The 23,008-nt window shown below is 39.8% G+C and overlaps 1 protein-coding gene across 2 annotated transcripts; it reads right to left on the minus strand.

Moving 5' to 3' along the window:
* Positions 1–33: 33 nt before the first annotated feature.
* On the minus strand, positions 34–17,929 carry prdm2b (PR domain containing 2, with ZNF domain b). Of its 2 annotated transcripts, none has more exons than XM_017305006.1 (7): positions 17,586–17,929; positions 14,566–14,688; positions 13,289–13,392; positions 12,283–12,435; positions 9,663–9,780; positions 4,818–4,922; positions 34–4,705 (listed from the first exon to the last, which is right to left on the minus strand). In XM_017305006.1, the coding sequence occupies exons 2-7, from the start codon at positions 14,678–14,680 to the stop codon at positions 240–242; spliced, it is 5,061 nt and encodes a 1,686-aa protein (XP_017160495.1). In that variant the 5' UTR covers positions 14,681–14,688; positions 17,586–17,929; the 3' UTR covers positions 34–239. The 2 variants fall into 2 exon arrangements, with proteins under 2 accessions (XP_017160495.1, XP_017160496.1); XM_017305007.1 differs by lacking the exon at positions 17,586–17,929 and adding an exon at positions 15,165–15,186.
* Positions 17,930–23,008: the final 5,079 nt, after the last annotated feature.

A 23,008-nucleotide genomic window follows, 5' to 3' on the forward strand; every position in this document is an offset into this window, starting at 1 on the left:
ACTGATTTTAAACAAACTTGATTTTCTCTCGTTATAATAAAAACAGTGAACCCGAGTGTGTCTGTTGTGAAATCAACCTACTAAACTTGAGACGAACAAGGAAGGGTTACTTACGTAAATGCTTTATGTGGGGGAAAAAAAGTAAATATTTCAATACAAATGTAGGGCAGTGGCTTAAATATGTCAGCAGACGGCTCACAGTAACAGAARCCAAAGTACGGTGTTCATTAAAGGACACACTACACCAACAGCCAGAACCCAAAGATCAAATATAACATCTTAGTGGCTTCTGCTGCCCTACATAAACATACTAAAGTGAAATCGTTTACCTGGGGGTCTTTCGTCTCATGCAGYGGTTGCTCCTCAGTCTTCACYTCAGCAGGAGGAGCAGCATTGGCCATCTGTGAGCTCCTGGTGACCGGACCCCCGGCTCGGTCCCTCTTTCTGAGCGAGACCCGCTCCTCTTTCTTCAGCTGTGCCGGCAGCGCTGCTGGTGGTGGTTTGACCACTGCTGATCTCTTAGTCGCTGGCTTTCTGCCTGTACGCTGCATTCTCATGGTTGGCCGTTGTGCTGTGTCACTGGGAGTGTCAGGAGGAGGCGAAAGGGGACGAAGAGCTGCAGCTTGGCCCTTTTTGGTTTTTTTGCGGGCGGGAATAGGTGCAGAGAGCGCGGCAGGCCTTTTTAATCGACCCACTGCAGAAGGAGGCTTTCCTTTGCTCACCTCAGTGGATTCAGGCTCTGCTGCAGTTAAACTTCKGGCTCTTCTCTTTCCCGCAGGTTTAGCCTGTGGCTCTGTCTGCACATCGTCTTCTGGAAGTCTCTTCCTATTTGTGTTCTTATCCACTAAAGAAACAGCCTCTTTTTTCACCTCTGCCAACCCTTTCTTGCCCTTTTTAGTGACGGCAGGTTTCATGGGGCAGCTGATGACCATGTGTTTATGCAGACTAGCCGTGTAGGTGAACTCCCGGCTGCAGTGGGGGCAGATGTTGGACAGCGGCACGTCTTCAGATTTGACCACCACCTTCTTTGCAGTACTGACGGTTCTATGTTTCTGCGAGATCGCCTTCTGGACCAGCTGGTTTTTCTTCTTACTCAGGGAACTCATTTTCGTTTTCCCCGTTTCCTGATTGAAGTTGAGTTTCTTTGGTTGCCCCATCCGACGGAACGCACTCTGACCTGCGACGGCGGCGGCCTCCGGTGCAGCTTCAGCTGTTGTGGTGGGYGACACCATTCCATTGGGGCTCTTCACAATTTGCTTTAGGGGAATCGGGTTTTTCTTGGGAGTGTAACGCTTCTTGTCGCTGGCGTTGGCACACACCAGTATGTGCTTGTGCAGCTCGGGCATGTTGTCGAAGCTGTTGCCACATTTGGTGCAGCGGATGGCAGTGCTGAAGGTTTGCGGTATGTTGTGGGTGGTGAAGTTTGTAGCGGAGGCCACCGAACCAGTGTGAGAGCGGCTGTGGTAGGGGAAAGGTGGCGGTTTGAAACTGGGATAGTGTTGATTGATGCCAAGTCGGACGTCGGGACCTTTAGGCTTCCCTCCCTCTGAAGCCATRATCTTTATTGTAGTGTACAGCTCCTCGTTGGGGTCCTCCGTGTTATTCCCATTCACATCGGCTTCCTCTTTTGCCGRCACGTCATTTTTATTGGGCGTTCCTGGCACCGGTGTCGAGGGAGCGCTCTCCTCTTTGGCTCTGGACGGATCAGTGTAATTCTGCGGCCTCAGCTTGCCGCTCTCTACAGTAGTATGCGTGCATGACTCGCTGGGGTGAAGGTCCTTTTGGTGCTGCTGGAGGTTACAGAGGAAGGCAAACTCTTTGGAACAGACGGAGCACAGGAAGATGCGACCCACCCCATGCAGCGCCGTGCGGTGGGCCAGAACTGTCGCCTCGTCGCCAAACAGCTGGACGCAAAATTCGCATTTGAAGGGCCAGTCAGCAGCGTGATCTGTGATGTGGCCGCTAAGCTCTTTGATGGAGTCGAATGGCTCCTCGCATACATTGCACACGAAGGTCTTGCAGTACGTGGAGTCCACTTCCTCCGCCTCCCGGGTTTCAGTGGACAGTTTATCGAGGACAGCAGGCGGAAGCGAGGAGTCGTGAGGTGAGTGGTTTACAGCAGGCAAGTCGTCTTCACAGTGAAGAGGCTCTTCTTTCACTTTAATCTGTGGGGGAGATTGCAAAGCGGCTGATGGAGAGGACCTGTGTGATGCAACAGGAGGAGATTTGGAAGATGACGGTAATTCTGGTTGAGGGGAAAGAGCAGCAAAATCGGCTTTCAAAGATATTTCYGTTTCTTCAACCTGGGTTATGCTGCCATTTGTTAGACTGTTACATACTGCAGAAAGAGAAACATCAACATTTCTAGCCAGGTCTTCTGTTGTAGGTCCAGGTGGACTTGATGCTACCGACTGATTGGGGGGACTTTGGAGTGGAGTGCTTGGGTAATCTTGTGAGTCAGAAATGTTACTCTCCTCTTCATCCTTGTTTTCCTCCGATGAGAAGTTTTCGTTAGACTCCGACAGATGCTTAGGTTCATCAGCTTTCGGAGACATTTTTGGCGAGAGGACCGGGAGGGGTGAATCCGAAGGCTGCGGTGAGCTGGGGAGCGTCGGAGGAGACGGTATAGTGGGCAGAATGGGCGGAGGCGGCGTCGGAGACGTTACGCTAGAAGAGCTGGGCGAGGAGGGGTTTATTGTGACCGGAGTCAGGGAGGGCGGAGACGGGTGAGCAGAATCCGATGCAACATTTGGCGACTGAGTACGAAAACAGCTTAGGGTTGCCAGGTTTGAAGGCCCCTCCTCTCCTGGCAACGGTAGACCAACGTACTCGTTCATTAGCACCTTTTCCAACATGCTCGTGTTTGGCTTTTTCTTCTTTGCCAGCGGTTGTGGCGCTGGCCCGCCCTTTAAATCGGGTTCTGCRGCGGCTTTTCGGTTTACACTTAAATCCAGAGCCGAGTCTCCAGTCGCCTGGTTTGGGCCGTCGTTTCGCTTGCAGACAGAGCTGGACAGATCCAAGGGCTGCTGGTTGCAGGAACTCCCCCCGCCGCTAGAGGAGGCATGGCTTCCGGACGAGCTTGGAGAATCCTCATCTTCCTCATATAGGAGGCTTTCAGGAGGCGGCACACTATGGCTTTCCAGCTTTGGCACCTTGAGGGTGTTTCCGCTCGCTGCTTCAGCTTTACAGCTTTCAGTTTTGACAGTCGGACTGAGCTGTGGGGATGAAGGCGGAGAACCGGTCCTCCTTTTGAACTTTCCAGAAGCGCCTGGAAGCGCGGCCAGTCTGTGGCTCTCGGTAATAAGGGCTATTGTTGATTTTTGGAAGTCTTGTGTCTGAAGGAGCTGTTTGAGTTTAGGGGAGAGATAAATGGTTTTCTCCCTCTGAAGTGTTGATGAATCCTGCTGGAAAAGTCCTCCTACCAACAGGTTGGATGAGGACGACGTCGAGGATGAAGGCGAAGGAGCCGTTTCTGTCTCCACTTTCAGGCTGGTGACGAGGGGGGGAGTTGATGTTCTTCTTTTTGCTGCAGGCTGCTCATTACTAGTGATTGGCTTTGTGGCGTTCGTTCTCGCCTCCACCTTCAGTGCTTGACTAATCTGATTTGGGCTGATGATGACCGTGTCCAGGCCAAACAAAGCCGCCGACCTCGTGTCCACTTCTATCACCTCACAGCTGCTTGCYGTGCTTGTTGACACAATCTTGCCATCAATGTAGAAACTGAGGTTCTCCGAGATGTTTTTGGATATGTCGATGGCGTAATCGTCTCTGTCTGCCTCGTCCTCCGTGTCGGCACTGGGCATATAGACCAGAGGAGGGCTGGCGCTCGGGGACGTGCCAGGCTGCTGCGCCGACGCCTCCTGCAGCAGCATGCCTTTCCTGCGAACTCCTTTCGGCAACAGGTGGCGCTCATGTATTCTGCGTTGGTGCCTGCGCATGTTGGTGTGTGTGCCGAACGCTTTGTTGCAGTACTTGCAGGGATGAAGCTCCTTTGACTCCCCGTTCTCATCAAACATCGATGGACGGTCGGTGTGGAGTCCCAACTCTTTCCTCTGCATGTCAAACTGGGACCCTATGGCTATGAGCTGACTGGTTGGACTGGTGCAGTCAGGACTTGAATCAGTCTGCCCTGCAGGACTGAGGAGGCTGCCAACTCCAGCCTGGGAGCCGGGCATCTTCTTGGATCCGTTTTCGTGCCGTCTTTCATGCCGCCGGCGCCCGACTTGTGAGCTGAAAGGCTTATTGCAGTATCGGCACTTAAAGACTTGTGCTTGTTGGTTGCTGATGCCATGAACATGTATATGGCGCTCCAGACCTTGTCTGGAGGAGAAGTGGCGCTCACAGTGGTCGCAGGGATAGGATTCTCCTTGGAGGTCTTCCTCCAGCTCCCCGTCGGGGTCCTGCTCAGTGTCTCCACCCCGCTGGGCTAGCGGGGGGCTTTCCTGTGGATCCTTATGGCTTTCTCCACTGCCAGATAGCAACGAGCTCGACTGCTCGGATAATTGCTTTGAGGTTTGGTGCTGCATTTCACAACTGTCATCGCCATTCTCTTCTTCCTCGTCCTCTTCATCTTCCTCATAGTTTCCCCTGTCCACCCATGATGCGGACGTGTCCTGAAAATGCTTGTGGTTGGTGCTTCCTAAAGGATGGGCTTCATGGAGTTCCTGAGAGGTCCCTGACGGTCTCTCACCCTCCTCTTTATTACCTGAGTAAAATAAATGAAAATTGTGCTCCCTTACTGAACATATTTTGAATTAATGGGTCAAAGTAGAGCATTAATTACCAAACATTTGTTTAACTAATGAATAAATGCTCACCTTCTACCCCCTCCCACATTTCCCTGGCAGTAGTTTTGGCTCCACTTGTTTTCTTGAATCCACCCAAACCAGCCTGTCTGGCTTTCTCCACCAACTTTCTTCTAGCTGAAACACACACACACACTTCGTATTAGTCATGATCACAACAAAGGTTTACAAGGAAAAGGCTCCAATTATGTTGACAGAACTACTAAAGAAAATAGTTMATCACCAAATTTTATTGGGAAATTTGTCATTTATCAATAAATTATAATAACCAAAAAGGTCAAGTTTCACTGCAGGCACAATAATAGCATGAAATGTCAATGAACCTCTATGAACACATTTAAATCTGCAACTATGGATGTGTGATATGGACTTTAAAGTCATGTTGGTACATAGTATACTTATTTAACTGTACCACTGYACAGTCAGAACTTCAGAAAAACAAAAYACATGCCCAAAAATAAAACTTTACAAACATGTAACTATGCTGCTTAACAGAACACTCACTGCATTTTATCATATTTTGACATGTAAATTGCATCATTTACCGACGTTGTCATGGAAACCAAGGGAACCATAGCTCGGATAGTAAAAGTAACGCACCCAACCACACAGAAATTTCTCAGCATTATCACAGGTTGAATAATTTTTATTATAACAATGTGAGTGCATCCCCATTTCTAAGCTGCAGTCTACTTCAGAATGACACCAGAAGTTAGTTTGACTGGATCAGCTATTCACTTTATTAAAAATTAAATCACTGAATGCATTAGGAGGAACCTTGATCTGAGAATCATTTTAAGACGACAGCATTGTAGATACATTGTCTCCATCTTTTCCTCACTTCACCAGGTCAACAATATCAGAAACTGACCACATCGGGTTTACAGTTTTGTGATTATTTTGATGATAGATTGTAATGTCTATATTTGTCCTGATTAAAATCAATGAGTCAGTGATTACTTTATTCCCTCTATGCTTTCTGTGCATGAACTCTGTTTTTAGAGCCAGCAAACATTTTAAATAAAAACTGTTTTTTTAAGAACATACGTTTAGTTTGAAGACTTTCTATTTGTTAGATTTTAAACTACAGCTGAACAAAGATAGTCCAGATTCCTTAAAGGTTGTGAAACATCCCTTTAATAAAACGCCAAGTTGATTTAAAACTTCAGAGCTGTCCACTTGTCGACTGTATTGGTATTTACATAACTACTGCTGGTTGTTTTTYTCATTTCAACACTACTCCACAACATTTAATCTTTCTCATCTCCACCAGATGTTTTTATGCTTATACCAACCATGACTGGAGTTTGTTATCTGTTGAGTCTCGGACATTTCAGTAAAAGTTCAGTGTGTGCTAATGGTGAGAAATGATGCAGCGCACCATGGCGGTCCCTGTGAGTACCGGTCCAAACACGGCCTGCGGCTATGCAGTGTTTAAGACACTCATGCAATGCAGTGGTGCTGCAACTGAAGATGAGCTCCGTTTTAAACAAACAATCTGAATTCAACGTACTGGAGAYACTGGAAATTATTCTGTGTAAACATTTTTTCAGAGTGCTACTCCACACATTTTTAAATTGCGCAGCTAAACTCCGGCTTAAATTTGTGATTTGTCATAAAATGCTAAAGGAAACCAGATGTCTCATCTTAAACTGTGCGATATTAAGCCTCAATTAAAGTGAGTGCATCTTTAATTTGAGCTCACGCTGAAAAAAAAAGTTGTTTTTCCAGAAACAAGCCGATCCCAGAGCAAACCGTCTGCCCCACTCCCAACATCCTGTTTCTCAGTTTGAGGTTTAATTTGGGCTCCTTTAATGAAGGCTCCTTTCATCATCTCCTTCTGCAATTGTTTAATCACACTTAAGAACAGAGTGAGCAACAGCAGCTATTTACCAAAAGGTTGTGTGATGACAGCATATGTCGAGAGAAAACACTTTTCTACAACCTTAAACCAACATTAAGACAAAAGTCTCCTGGCATTTAGTTTAGTTTTGATCTTAAACCAATTTTTAAAAGAGTAAGTATAATGTAATTATTTAATAGTTGTTTTGTTGAACTTGCAGCTAGACAGGTTGTGGTCTGAGGCCTAAATTCATATAATTATGTTCTTTACTTCCTTATGTGTATTATTAGACGTGCATTAGATCTGTACTATATAAAGTCATGAAGGTCAACTTAAAAAAAMCCAAACATTTCTATCAAAGTATAAATAATAATTACTGATATGGCCATTRATAATCATCAAAAATTACATTTCCTTTCCGTTTAAATATGCAAAGCAGTATATTGGTGGAAAAATTTATGACATCACAGTAGTTGAAGTTGTTGAAAGGTGTTTTGCCTGCAGGGCTTCACAGAAACGCAGCCCTGCAAGACAGAAGCATCAAAAACAAGTCCTGGTCCGTAAACTCAAAGGATAATTATTCTACTTTAGAGCTATGAAACGTATGAATATCAGAAGCAAACGTGTGAAACGATCATAGTCTCTCTTTTTCAACTAGATAAACCATTTTAAAAAGCCTTGTAGCCATACCTAACACACAAACAGGAAGTCAATACCAGCTATCTTGAACTGCACTGTGTGAAAAAAATCATTATTTATATGATGATGTTCTGTTTTGATTAAACTTTTTTTAGTGAATTTATGTCAAATTGCTGTTTGGCTGCTTAATATAATAGTAAGGCGGAACAAAGATGGAGTGCGGACTTTTGCGACASAGGTTAGGTAAATAGTTTTTCACTAAGGTAAAATCTAAAAGAAAATGTTCTCTTCTGGCAAAAAAAGAAAATAAAACAAAACCTGCCCATGTCTGTGGACCACAATATGTCAAGCTTACTTTAGCAAAACCTCTTAGCTTCAGCTGTGATACATTGTTTTTCTCTGTGTTTGAGCCAAATGCAGCTGGTGTCTGATTATCTGTGAATATTTCAGCGTTCCTTTCTTCGTTTATGTGAAGCATTAACTAGAAGTAACTTTCCATGGTCACACAACATGTTGAAGGCAGCAGATGGACTTGAGCTTGAATGGCATGAACGATGGTTTCCTAGAAGTAATGTTTAGCTACRTCACTGCAGAGTACTTAAACACATCAATAAATTATGGACTTATGCAGAAAAAAGAAAGACTGTACGATCAGTGAAAGCTATTTTGGTGGCAAAGTTTAAACATTCTGGTGCAGATAAAGTTAACAATACTGGTGAAAACTGGTGTATRAATTACATCTAAATTCTTTCAGAATTTTCATATTTTTTGAAAGTGCTCGTATGACTGAGCGCACCACAGAGAGCTTTTAAAAATCTCCTTGRGGTGCCGGTTTGTTTKGTCTCCAAGCTGCCGCTACCAGATAATTCCCCAGATTTCCTCCCCTTTACTTTGTCATTGAAATCCTCCCATTTTGAAGCCAAATTCTGGCTGGAGACTTTTAATATTGCTACTTTTATTAAACCCTGTGTTCCAAACGCACGGCCGTCACCCTTAAGCAATTTTCGGCTGCATTCTAGATTTATTTTCCCCTGATTGCATACTTCTCAATTTCCGTCAACAAAATTCAAAGAACTGAACACAAGTGGGAGGGAAAAAAAAAAAAAATCACAATTTAAAAGTTAACATTATCACAGATAAAACTAACACTCACTTTTACAAACTATCATCTTAACGCTTCTTTGATAAGCATGGCCYTGAATGCGTCAGGAATAAAATGATAACAAAATAAAGGAGTCTGGAAAAAAAGATTAGCTCACTTAACTTTCAGTCTCAATGTTTCCTTTTCATGGGGGATAAAGCAGGATTTGTCTCGCCATATATCTCATTACAACAGAGTCAAGGTTTCTGTTAGCTGTAGGACAAATGATGACCTACACTGGGCTAATGTGACTGGAATAATCTAATGATATAGGACATGTTTATAAGTAAAGCTTGACAGCTCTAGCTGTCTTCTCTGAGTTAACTCGCTGCTTTGCTTTATGGAAATACATGTTCAAAGTTCATACTTGTGAATGTAGGAGCACATGACAGCCATGTTGGATGTGTTGACACTAATTTGGGAGAAGAGTTGACAACATAACCCGTGTGTTTTCATTAGCCATGATTGAGTTTCTGAAATAAATTATTTAAAACTGTTGTGAAACAGACGTAAAAACAAACATAAAATTTGTGGCRCTTTGTTTGAGTTGGCCGATTTGAATCCATTGCTTTAACGGCAACTAAACGAAAATATTAGAGATTAATTTCGTTGATTTTGACTGAATTAGCAGTGGTTTCATCCACCCTGTATGCAATCTGCTCCTCCACACCGAGATGTCCGTGCGTCCAGACTAGCCGTTTTTAGCCTCRTGCTAGCGTTCAACGCATTAAACTGTAATAACTCGATGAATTTGTGATTACCTACCGCAACCACAGTCAGAGCCAACCCGAACACGCTACACAGCCTCTGTATTTTAAGGCTGCAACCAAATACTGAGCCCAAACGAGACTACGGTCGGGATAAGGAAGCTGGCTCGTTAGCTAACTTGCTAGGCCATCATCAAGTAGAGAGGCTCGGGCGATGGATGAACTCAAGGAAGGTCACATCATCAACAACGTTGGGTCCAGGGGAAAAAAAACCCAGCTCGGAAACTCTTTAAACACCTAGATACGACAATCCAACCCACTCTGCTGGGGTAATACAGCCAAATTAAGCAGTATTAACGAGTTTTGGGTGAGGTGTGAAAGTGGAGAAAAGCCCCATACATCGCACGTTAGCTTCCTTTTAGTAATAGCCAGCTAGCTCCTCAGTTATAACTTTGGACCGAGTGGCGGAGGAAACAACACGCAGAGTGAACTCAAGCTTTCAGCGTGGGTCTGTATTAAGGCCTCACCTCGTTTCGACCTGGGTGAGCTCCTTCTGCTGGCTCTTTCTTCTTCCAGCGCAGCTGTTATCTCGGGGTTGTCTTCCACTGTGTACCACACCAGCAGCTCCTCTCCTGGCCCGATAGGCTGCAACGATGTGAGATGAACCCGGCAGCCAATCAGAGCGCGGCTTGCTGGGAGGCAGCGCTCGGGTATTTGGACTACTGTGCATCTAATCTGTCTTATAACGCTTATGGAGCAGGGTTATTAACAGAGCTGGGTACAGCACCCAAAAATTATACACTCCAGCAGGAGTAGCAGTACTTCCGCATAGTTTTTACTCAAATTAAACTAAAACATATTTGTTAAAAAACACTACTTGGTGGGCAGAGTACCCAAAAGTTGTACTATACAGTAGCACTACTTAAATGTGTTTTTATTAAAGTAAAAGTAAAAAGTAGCCATCCAAGAAATTACTCAAGTAAGAGTAAAATGTATTTGGTAAAAAGGTCCCTCAAGTACTGACTAACTGATCAAATTATCAATCATTTAATATTTAACAATTACATTATAAGGTGGACTAAAATATAAAATCAAGTGGAAATTTTGGTATTTTAAGAACAAAAATGACAGCAATTCATACAAGTAACAAAACAAAACAAAAAAATTATCAAACTCAGGCAAAAATTATGTTACTCCAAATCAGTTTTTTCATTATAAAATTTATGAAACTTTAATAAAAACTGCAGGTCTGTGTCTGGTGAATTTTTGGTTAAAACATGTTTGTTTTTCATTCAGTGGGTAGAGAGTCCAGACATTTTACTCAAGTAAGAGTAAAAAGTACAGTGTAGTAAAAATACTTCTATAAGTTATTTAAAAAAAAGTTATTCAAGAAAATTATAATAATAATATAATAATAATAATTATTATTATTATTATAAATGTAACTAGTTATAACCCATCTCTGGTAGTTGGAGTTTCATCAGTTTCATATAGAAAGAAATTGATTAGGAAAATAAAAAAAGGTTTGATTTTGTTATTTTGTAATTATGCTATGTTTTCATTTTGGTCCTTGAAAATTCCACAATATCCACATAACTTTATATTTTGATCTGTTTGATTTTTAAATATTAAATTACGTTTTGATCAGTTACTTGGTCCTTGCCTATTCACCAAATACTATTTTACTCTTGAGTAATTTCTTGGATAGATATTTTTTACTTTTACATGAGTTAAAAAAAACAACAAACAATCAACCTCATAGGTGATGCATTTGTAAAAATCCTAACTACTTTACAACCTAATTAACATTAATGCTGCTTGGAGCTGCAGCAGAACAACGAGGTTTAATTTTAGGAGAATTAATTTGACAACTTTAATGTGAATCACTTTTTTTCTTAACCCTAACATGGGAAGGAAAATAATATCTTTAAACTTGTTTTTACATAAAATTCTAAAGATATTAATTTCACCAAAATGAAATAAAAACATACACAGATTAGTTTGATATTTCTGACAAGGGTTTGAATTTATTGTTTAGAGTCAATTTATTTCTGGTGTCTGTAACATCATCAATGTCTGATCCATTTTCTAAAGCCAAAGTGTGAATGATGGCCTCTAAAATCTGGGAGGATCCATCAGGATGATAAAGCTTTACTGTGTGGTTAGCAGCTGACAAGATAAACGTGTAGCTGTGAAAGAAAATGGGAACAAAATGTGGAGGTAGTTTTTCCATTTCACAGCTTCGAATGAAAAAAATCAGCAGCTTTACCAACTAAATTAGGCAAAGCTTTTGACATGTGAACCCGTCACATGTGGTACCGACTCCACCTGCTTCACATGTGTAGCAGGAAAGTTTTTACCAAAACTATCAGTGACTGAGGATTTACAATCACTAACAGAAAAAAGAGGAAATGGTAGAAGAACAGACATCAGAGGATATCAGTGGTGGCATCTAACATTGAGCCATAGGAAGTTACAGGAGCAGGTAACATTTTTCAACCAGCTGAGACCAGAAAATTAGTTTTATCTAGTTTTATCAGCAGTTTTGCTGCTGAATAAGATGCATCCAGTAAAGATGAATCCTTGCTGCATTCTTGATGGTTATGCAGGAGGCTCCACTTCTGCTTTTCAAAGTGTGTGATTACGCATTGAGTTGGGGGTTGTGGTCAGCAGCAACTTATTTGGTTTTAAAGTGACGGCTTATTCTGAAATGAGCTCCAAGCAGGCAGAGCTGAGCATTTATCTCATTATCCAAGAATTATTTTGTGCATAAAAAGTAATAAACAAGGTTTATACAGCCCATAGAACCTATCCTAACCTCTTCAAGGAAGCATTATGGGTCACCTGTATTTAAATCTTAGTGTATGTAAACCTGTGGGATTGAAAAAAGGAAAAAAAAATCTCTCTCATTATGCTTGTATTTATTAAATAGAAATTGTTTTGGTCATCCAAAAAAAACAACAGGAAATTTTAGACAGTGTATGTAAATATGTGGTTTAGGTTGTATTTTAGTGTGTTAATTCAGTACAAACTAAACTATGACTTCATGTAACAAGATGTCTGCTTTCCAAAAACCAACCCAGATCAACCAGTTCATGAATCTACAGCGTAGCGGGTTACATGTCCAGACGTCAGTCTTTAACTTACCCTCAAAACTTTGTAGTAAATGGCTCTGTTGATCTCCAGTGGAAACAGATTCTGCTCCTCACTGGAACGAGCCCAGTTCACGTACCGGAGCCAGTTCCCCTTCAGCGGGTCTGTGGCGTCGATGCACATCCATCCCCGAGCCGGGAAATAAACCTGCAGCGCACCATCGAGACGACCAGATCAGAACATGAGCCGCCGGGCCGCGTGACGCAACTTTTAGGGTAAAACTCGGGTCACGCTTGAAAATTGGAAGCTGAAATATTATTTATGACATTAATCACAAGTACACTGCAAAAACACAATGAGTTTGGTCTAGTTTTTAGGGCAAATATCTTAGAGTTGAAATAAAATAAAACTAACTGAAAGATAACCTTTCAGAAAGATAGAGATTGTATAAGTAAATTATTCCTTCATATCTATGAAAAAGCATCACCTTTGTTGGCAGATTATTTCACTGATAACATCTTGTTATCACTGCTAGTTAAATAATCTAGTGATCTAGTAATAATCTGACAGATTATTTCACTTTTAACTGTGAAATAATCTCCCAATTGAACAGTCACTTTTTCATCAATATTAAGTTATTAGTGACTTGAAATAAGATCCTGTATTTTTCTGAAAAGTTGTTTGTAAGTTTATTTTTCTTATTTCAAGTGTTTTCATATATTTGCCCTAGAAACTGGACCAAAAACTTGGTAAGATTTTGTGTTTTTGCAGTGCAGTAGCAGTGGGGGTGTCAAGAAGTTTTCATTTTAACCTGTATTAAAACTCCTGCACTTGACTAAATCATTTGGAAAGTCTTGTTAAATCCAGACACTCGTGTTGTTTTAGATATCCAGGCTCAGATTTTTGGCACCAGGACGGCAGAAATCTTGGCAGAGATACTTAAAAATAATGATTATAGTAATTCATCAAACGTTAATTTATTGTTTCCCAGACTGTGACTCAGTGAAGGTTTTCAGACTGTTTTGTTTTCCATGTGAAAATGAATTATTGTGCTACGCACCTCCCACATGTAAACATTACTGGTGACCTGTGACCTCTTCTTCTTCTCTCCAATAAATGGACCAAACCGTTTCCCCTTTGGGATCACTTTGGTGGCCCAAACACCTAAAAATACAAAATACATTATTATTATTAGTAGTAATAATAATAATAATAATAATAATAATAACATCTTTACAGCAGTAATTAATTTAGATTTATCTTCTATTCTGTTATCTAATTTCTGTTTTTATTTTTAACTGAGTAAACACAGTTTAGTTACACCAAACTAAACTAATCTTTTGAAATCTGCTTTTGCTTAAATTTGTTTGTTGTAATTTTTATATTGGAATGTGCCACATAGAGTTTTACTGACCATGAAAGCTGACATATGAGTTAATGCATGACTCCATGTTTATTTATCAATTTAGGACAAATCAATGTTTTGGTTTTTTGCTACATTTCAGTTTATAGATGTATAAACTCAAACAATTTAATCTTTGTTCAAAGAATTACATTTACTTTCTACCCTTTTCAAAAAAGAAAAACATTAAAGCTCCTAAAACCTGCAGATTTTATATTTTCCATTACATTCGTTCAATAAGCAATGAGCTAGCTCGGTAGATCCTACTTTTGCTCTTTCGCTGCACTTCTACCGACTTCAGTCTAAAATGGAAATAAGAGAGGAACGTAACATATTACAATTCAGTTCTTTTTATTGGCATTTTATTTCTAAAATAAAACTTCTAAGTAGGTGTTTTGGTGTTTCGACTCTGGTCACTTTTATTTGGTAGGAGACGGAGTGAAAATGGGTTCTGGGGTAATAAAAGCATGCAGATCCCTGTACTAACTATTTACTAGATATAAAAGTTAAGCTCAAAACTGCTACTGGATTACCATGATCATTTAATTTAACCACCGTGTTTATTTTGGCTGGCAGTAATGTTAACCGTTTGGAGTGACCAGACCTGAACCCAACAGAATCTGTGGAGGCACAAAACATTAGGATGAGAAGGAATTTACTGCTGTAACGCTGATACAGATGTTATTTATGATTATGATGGGTTTAAATAAATGTAAATAAATTCCAGACACAAACTTCTTATTCAAATTTATAATATGAAGTTGCCATGGGTATGAATAATTCTGGCAAATTTTGACAAAATGTGTTTCTCATTTAATTATTTTTGATGTCTTTAGCATTTACAATAACAATTTTTACTGTAGTGCAGCCATGGATTAGCAACTATAGAATTGCTGATCTTAGTTATAAAAACGTGGGAGAGCAGGAAAACTCACCGATGCGGCTCGGATTTACGGCCGACGGTCCGAGATTCAGATACTCTGGCAAGCCGCTCCACACATGAGCAGGAATTTCCTCCAGACTCTCCACTGACTCTCCAGAAAAAGCCATGTTCCACCCTAAGTGACACAAAAAGTGGGAGGGGGTGACAACACACTGAAAGTTAATCAAGTTATCAGAAAAACTTCAGTTTTTAAAATGTTTCATCGTCACATCAGCAGCAACACGAAGCAAAGTTTGAAAAATGGGTAAATTCATCGTTGTTCTAAAAAACCTGAAGGTAGATGCCACATTTATCAGACTTATACTTTCACTTTATTTTGTAAAGATCATGTTTAGCATGAGGAACAAACTTCCACTATTTTTGGTCAATTACATTTAAAACCCAATATTTATGCCCAATTCAGGAAAGTCTAGAAAGATGTCATGGCTTTTTAAACTTTTAACAGGTTATTTTACAACGAGACAATAAATCAACCGTGTCTTTTTCTGCTGACTTCCACACAATAACAGTATATATTCTGATAAACAAATGATCAATATCAATAGATAATATATCTGATAGAATACTTAATATTCAAAATATAGAACATACGCTGAACTGCAATCCAGAACCGCACAGCATTCTGGGAGATGTAGGCAGAGGAAAGGCTTCAGCTTTTCAAGGTTAGTTAAGTAAGATTGGTGGCTTCAACTCACTCACTCGTTACCTAGCAACTCATTCTTTGGTTACCTAGCAACAACCTGCTGAGCAACTGGCACAGCAGCAGTCTAACGTTTCGCCTCTGTGCCTCATAACTGCTGGAGAAAACAACAACTTTGAATTTAAACTGTTGATCAAACAGGAAATGTCACGCCACCAGTTTGTCAGTATTTCAGATATTTAAAACAAAAACTAATCAGTAATTATCTGAAATTATTATATCGTTTTTCAGCCATATTGTCCAGTCCTATTCATAACATTTGAATTAAATGGGCTGCATTTTAAGAAAACACCTCAAGCACTCGTTTTCTGAAACATCATAAAATAAAAAAAATAAAAAGATTCAAGAATATTTCAGGAAGAGAAACTCATTCAGGTGTTTATCCACTCTGGCTCCCAGAGCTCAGAGAATAGACTTTAAAATACTGATGTTCGTTTATAAATCACTGAACGGCTTAGCATCACAGTACATTAAAAGTCTGCTGTTGCTATATCAACCTTCCAGAAAACTCACAGTTCTGGTCCGCAGAACCAGAACCAGTGAAGCAACATTCAGCTTCTATGCTCCACAAATCTGAAACAAACTTACAGAAAACTGCAGCAAAACTGCCAGAACACTGAGTTCCTTTAAATAAGAATCAGAACCAGGGTCTTAAAAAGGCTCAACAACCATAAAGGAGGCTAGTTCTGGTTCTGTTCTGGTTCTGTTCTGTTGACGACCAGATCCACCGCACATGATGGTTCAAAGGAAGATCTTCACATAAAATCAAGATGGTTCTGGACAATCCTGACCATCTGCTCCATGAATCTTGAAAAACAGAATCAGAGGCTTCTTCTGAATCCCTGTGATGCAGACAGCTACAGGATATTTTTACTACCCACAGCCATCAGCTGCTTTAATTAAATCTGCTACAACAACTTTTAGTTTCCCTTTGGGATCAATAAAGTACTTTTGAATTTAATTCAGTTTAAACGCCGTCTGTTTAGAGTTACCTTTGGTTTCTAGTAACTATCCATAGAGATCAATACATTTTATGTGGATTTTATTGATGATTTTGATGATCACGTTTGACTAAATGTAATGTTTGTTTCATAATTATTGACTATATGATGTTTTTATGGTGTGAAGCACTTTGAGCTGCTTTGCTGCAGAAATGTGATAAACTGAACTCAAATCTGCTTTAAACTTATTCAGTTTTTACTGTTTGTTTTGTTTTCATGATGACGTTTGTTCACAAACGTCCTCTAACAAGACTGTCACAGAACAGCCGGATCTATTAAATTACATTCAGGGTACTTTAATTAGTTGCATCTGAGTAAACAACAAAAGTCATTCACAATAACATTTATGCAGTGTTATCATGTTGCTCTGGCACTTAAAATCCAAATAACAGGAAAAAATGAGAAAAGTTAAAAGTAAATGAAGAGTTTTAGTAATGCGTTACAAAAAATAATTTTAAAAAAGGATTTTTTCTTGTAAGAAAGATTAAAATTCTCTCCTCAGCCCCCATTTTCTAGAATCTTGTTCACTCGTCTTAGATCTCCATCCAGGAACATAAACATGTTTTTTCTTCCTCCAAAGTGGGAGGAAAGCAGATTGTTGAGGACAACAATGAGCTGCTGAAGTGAGGTGGGCATGGGCTCTCACTCATCACCTTCATTAAATATGAATCCATCCCACAAGGTCCCAGCGCAGACATCCCGACCTGACCCAGTCCGACCCGACATAAACATGAGGAATCCACCATGGAAACCAGCAGACAAATGACAGCAGAAACGCACATTATTCTCTTTGTCTCCATCTGACTGGATCACGCTTCGCCTTTTTTTTTTTTTTTTTTTTTTAAAGCTGATTTCTGCTAATAAAATGGATCAACTTTTTATTGGCCAGCCCATTCACGTTGATTAATTAATTAATTAATTTTTTTTTTTTTTTACTGAAGTTGCGATCGGACATTTTTAAACCTCCCTCGTAACTGAAGTTCAATCAACAAACCATTTTTTGCACCGCCTCTGCGCGTACAGCGGCGTGCGCAAAGCGGGTTTTTACACCGTTTTTTCTAAAATAAAAGTTGAATAAAAGACATTATTTAAAAGGTCCAGAGCAGCAGCGGCTGAGGGATGTAGTTTATTGTTACCCCTGGCTGTATGCAAGCCGTCCTCTCCCCTTTTCTCTAACTCTCTCTCTCCCCCCGATCCTGCTGCTGCTGCTCCGGAGTAAGGTGGTTTGTTGAGGCTTTTTCTGCCCCCATGTTCCCTCCCATAAGGTGGCTTTTGGGGAGCGGGGTTTAGGATACTCGGAGGCGCACTTACCTGCGTTTGTCTGGGACCTGGGGCTTGGGGTTTTAATGCTCTACCTGCTTTCCATCTGCTGAAAATGGCGGATGGAGGCTTGACTCGGGAGGCTTTTCAGTGGAGTCCGGATCGTGGTGCGGTGGAGTTGGGAGAGGCAGTCTTGTCGGAGCCGATGGTGGAGCTGCGAGGCTCAGGTCAGACCGGGAAGGGCGAGAAAAGGCAGCTTTTCTAGGAGGYAGGAGGCTGTTTTCCTCCTGCAGGTCCGGTCCACTCTGCAGCCCCACTGCCAGAAACCAGGCCAATTAAGTAGATTCATCTGTGAGCATAATGGGCCTGTAGGATGGTGCCATCTGTGCGTCCATGAATAGCCGAGACGAACTCAAGAAAAGGAGGAACAGAGTGATGTTTAACTTGGAAAAGCAACAGGAAATTCACGTTTCTTTGCATTTAGTTAACATTTTTAAACAAATACGGGATGAAAACAACAAGTTATTGTCATCTCAAGAACTGGTTGATCTTCAAATCTGAATGAAAATCATTTAAAAAAAAGAAGGTGGGAAGTAATTAAAATAAGTTTATTTTAAGGATTGGAGTTGGTTTATGAAAGCTCATTGGACTATATTCAACAACATTTCAGTTAAAAAAAAATAAATAAATAAAAAATTCAATTCAGATCAGCTCAAAAAGACGCCAAGCAAGCACTGAACCCAGCGCTCAACACAAACCAAGAGCAAAAAATAATGTAAAAACATAAAATACATTTAATTATTTTTTTTCACGGCTACTATCTATAATATGTATTAATATTTACTGGTCTCCTTATTGAGTGACTACAGCAATTAATTTTTCTCTGCACTGAAAAAGCAGCAAAATCTTACCAAGCATTTTTTCTTTGTCTAATTTCAAATGCAAATATGTCATTACACTTTAAATAGGACAAAACTAGTTCCAGCAAGGCAGAGGAGCTTTTTGTAAGCAAACAAATCTTGAATATTGATTCTGAAAAAACATTAGATCCACTGGAAGATTATTTCACTCATAACAAAACATTTCTGCATGATACAGAGAATAATCTGCCAGTGGAACTAATACTTTTTTAAATCAAAATTCAAGAACCATTTACTTAAGATAAGTTCCTCTGCGTTGCTAAAGTTACTTGTAAGTTAGTTTTGACTTATTTCAAGCGTACAAAGATATTTACAAAAGAAACTTAGACAAAAACAATGCTGTAAGTTTTTGCAGTGCAAAGAAAAGCGAATGTTTGTTGTGACTCAAACTGATACAGGAGACGTCTGGTGGAGACGAATAAATGATGTTAGACCTTAGACATATAGCTAGAGAAATTATTCAAATACTTTTAGATTATTTGCTTATCTAGCAACCCTGAACAGGATAATCTGGTTTGTATCAACATTACTAGATTATTTGTCTCCTTTTGCTCTTTTCTTCGGTTTGTTATTTGTTTGTATTTTAATTCATGTAAAGCTCTTTGAATTGCCTTGTTGCTGAAAATGTGCTACATAAATAAAATGACCTCTTATTGCTCTTGGTTCAGGCCCGGCGTCGTTGACCGTTCTTCCCAGTGCATGCTGGGTTTCTCTGGGTACTCCAGCTTCCTCCCACTCTCCAAAAACATGAGCGCATGGGTTAACTGGTTTCTCCAAAMTGCCTTCAAACATGAGTGTGTATCTGTGTGTCCATTAGCATCACAGAGGTCAAATGTCAGCCTAACAGTGGCGTGACTGGACTGTCGAGGGAAGCTGGAGGGAATCCACTCATGCAGAAAAACCAGAAAGGGGATTTAAATCTTTTTGTTGCAAGGAAAAATATTGTTAGCAACATAAAGAAAGGTGTGTTTAGTAATTTACATCTGTAGTTTCTGCTTTAGTCAGAGTAGGGGTGTCCAAAGTGTGGTCCGGGGACCATTTGTGGCTCTCTTGATGATTTTATGTGGCCCCCGGTTGCATGCAGTGAGGCACAGCTGGTTGCTGTGCTTCTTTTATCACAAAAACCCCACAAAATAAAAATAAAAAACGTTTCAGTGTTAGTGGTAGAACAAACTAACTCTCAGGTTTCTGCGTTTATCTTATTTTTGCAGTAAATAAAACCAGAAACATCCAACAGCTTCTACTCAAAAGCTACATTAATAAACAAAGAGCAACTTCCTGTTCTTGTTTAAAGGAAAATAAAATAAAATAACTCAAAAAACAGTGCTGTCCTATAATTTATGTTTTGGAGCTACAATCATTTATTGATCAATTTATTTTTATTTTTTTTCTAAAAAGCTGTCGGTTTTGTTCAAAACATTGTTTAATTCAATATTGAGCTGATGAAATAATAATAAAAAGCTACAGCATGCTTTATTTTTTTTAAATGCAATAAAAATGAACATTTTGCGTCTCTCCTGTGCTTCTAGCTTCATGATTGTGATCCTCTCGTTGTTTGGACTTATCAGCATTAGAAACTAATTTTAATCTCCTGCTGAATAAACATTTCTCTGTTTCTTTCTTCATTTATTTTTTTCCTGTTTGTTGCATGAGAAACTCCTGGATCAGATCGAGATCAGCAACTTTGGAAGATATTTCTGTGATTTACTTGCTTGGCTGCAGAGTTTGTCCTTTGCAGAGTGTTATGAAATGTTTTTATTTTCTAACAGCTCACCAAGAAGGGATTTATTTCCTCCCAGAGTGCAGCTGCTGGTTTTTCCATCCAGTTATGGCTCTGAAATATGTATTTCATTTCGTTTTTGCTTCTGGTTTTATCTGGAGTCAGATCCGGCTGCAGATGAGAAATGTAACAGAATATCTCTCATCTGTTCAGTGGATAAAGATTTTCCCTCGATCTGCCTCTCTAATTTACGCTTTTGAAATTAATTAATTTCCATGTAAAGCAGAAATCAACACTTTAAGGTAAATTAAAAAAAAAAAAATCTTTGTTCCACAATTCCTTTAAGACTTTAGCCTTTGTTTTAATCCTTTAAAGTGTTAGATTTTCTTTTGTCCTTTAACCTTACAGTTACAAGTTACTATTAAAAAAAGTATCACAACCAGGCCTGATTACTACTTTAGAACCAAGAAATATTTCAACAGAACCTCAGATAACATTAAAATTAAAGAACAAATGAAGAACAAATTCACTGACGTCTATCCAACTGGAAAAGTTTACAAAGCCAAGTTTACAAAGTATTTTGTATTTTCTGAAATATGTTTGGCCCTGCGACAAATTGGCGACCTGTCCAGGGTGACCCCGCCTCTCGCCCGGAACGTTAGCTAGAGATGGGCACCAGCACCTCCCGACCCCACTGAGGGACAAGGGTGTAAGAAAATGGATGGATGGATGGATGGATGGATGGATGGATGGATGGATGGATGGATGGATGGATGGATGGATGAAATATGTTTGACTTTGCAGTTTACCGTCTTCAAATTGGGTCTCTGTCTCTTTAAGAAGCTTCTGCTCTTTCTGAAACTCTGCCTTCAGGAAGTTGTCACAACAATGTTCCTCCATTAAGCTTTCAGCATCATCTTTAGGAGCTTTTTTTCACTGATAAGTTGTTTGTATTAACAGCTCAAAACATGTGCAGTTCCACTGGGTGTTTGCTAATTGCTGCTGCTAGTCTGAGGAGCTGAGTCACCATTTTTATTTTCCATATTTCTTGTAGTTCAAGTTCAAAGATGCTGAAACTACAAGTGGATATGTCAACTTAATTCAAATCAATACTGATGTCTATCCTGACAGACACATGATCAATACCAATAGATGAAATAGTTCGAAGGTTCAATAATGTCACTGAACTCTAATCCAGAAACGCACAGGATTCTGGGAGATGAAGGCAAGAGGCTTTAGCTGCTTAATCTCTCATAGACAGCTAAGCAAAGATGGTGGAATCAACTAACTAACCCCCTCCCTCTTTCGTCACCTAGCAACGCACTCACTCTTTGGTCACCTAGCAACAATTTGTTGGGTAAAGTTTAAGGTTTCACCGCTGTGCCTCATAACTGCTTAAAAATAAAACAAAAGAAGGCTGTGTAGTGAAAACTGTGGATAAAACAGAAAGGTTTGGTTGTATTTCAGATATTTAAAACAACAAAAAGATTAATAATGATCAATATCGACTGATAGGAAACCTTATGTGGTATTTTTCAGCCATATTGTCCAGCCCTGTTGAATTATCTCCCGCAGTCCCACCCGGCATGGAAAAAAGGTAAAACACACATCCAGCACACAGGGATACAGCAGGCACGACTTTTTAAAAGCACACTGTTCCTGGTGAAAAACCCTCTAATGAGGATAATTTAAAGCAATTTTCCAAAGAAGAGTTGGGTCAGCATTCCTCCACTGTGATGTGAAAGGCTCATTACGAGTTATCGCAATGGTGGAACAACCAGTTATTTAGGGAGCAATTACTTCTTCCTCATAGAGCCAAGCCGAACTCAAGCTGGTGGAGAGGCTGCAGTCAAAACGAAAACGATCCGCAGATCAACTACGATCAACTACGGAGCTTTAAAATGTTGTATAAACTCGGTTTGGAGAAAGAGTGACTCAAGACTTTTGCACATTAGTGAGTACAGAGAACTTAATAAATCACTGCCGACTCATTACCTTTACATTTGTTAAAGTAAAACCTTCTTTTTCCTGGCTAAACTTCTTAGTCATCATTGTAGCTTCTCCGATATAATAATTTTTTTTTGCGTCACATTGCAACTTTTCTAATTTAAAAACACGCATGTTGTGTTTGTGGCCACTAGAGGCCGCTGTGCGACCACAATCTACCAGCAGCAGCACTGAACTAAGAAGCAAAACCACTGAATTATTGTTCTGTTTACATGTTCCTCCTGCAAAAGAGTAAACATGTTCTACTCTTAATGATTATGAGAGGACTGCTATAAAACATGTTTTATATTGTGATTTTTGGTGACCAAAACCTCAGACATCAACTTTCTGACAGGCAAGAAAGGGAGGAAGTTACATAAAGCGTGAACTTCAGAGTCTGGTTCTGAGTTTTCAAGGTTTTTATTTAGAAGTGAACGAACTTTCTGGATTATGCACAATTTAAGTAAAATGTGTATGTGGTAGATTAAAGTCAGAATTATGAAAAAAAAGCAACAACAAAAAACAAAATAAAAATCTGAATTATAAGAATAATTACAATTCTGATGCTAAAGTCATAATTATGACAAAAGAATATGAATTCTAAGAAAAATAACAAATTGTCTGACTAAAGACAGAATTTCAATAAAAAAACAGAATTCAGAAATTAAAGTCAGAATTCTGAGAGAAAATCTAGATTGAAAGAAAATTGTTAAATTCTAAAAATAAAACCTTTTTGAGATTAAAAGCAGAATACTGAGACCACCATGTGAATAGTAAGGAAAAAAATATACATTTTCTGATCAGTCAAAATTCCAGGAAAAGATAAAAATAACATCTGAGATTAAAGT

Source organism: Poecilia reticulata, linkage group LG5 (genome assembly GCF_000633615.1).
Source record: "Poecilia reticulata strain Guanapo linkage group LG5, Guppy_female_1.0+MT, whole genome shotgun sequence".
Lineage (NCBI taxonomy): Eukaryota > Metazoa > Chordata > Actinopteri > Cyprinodontiformes > Poeciliidae > Poecilia > Poecilia reticulata.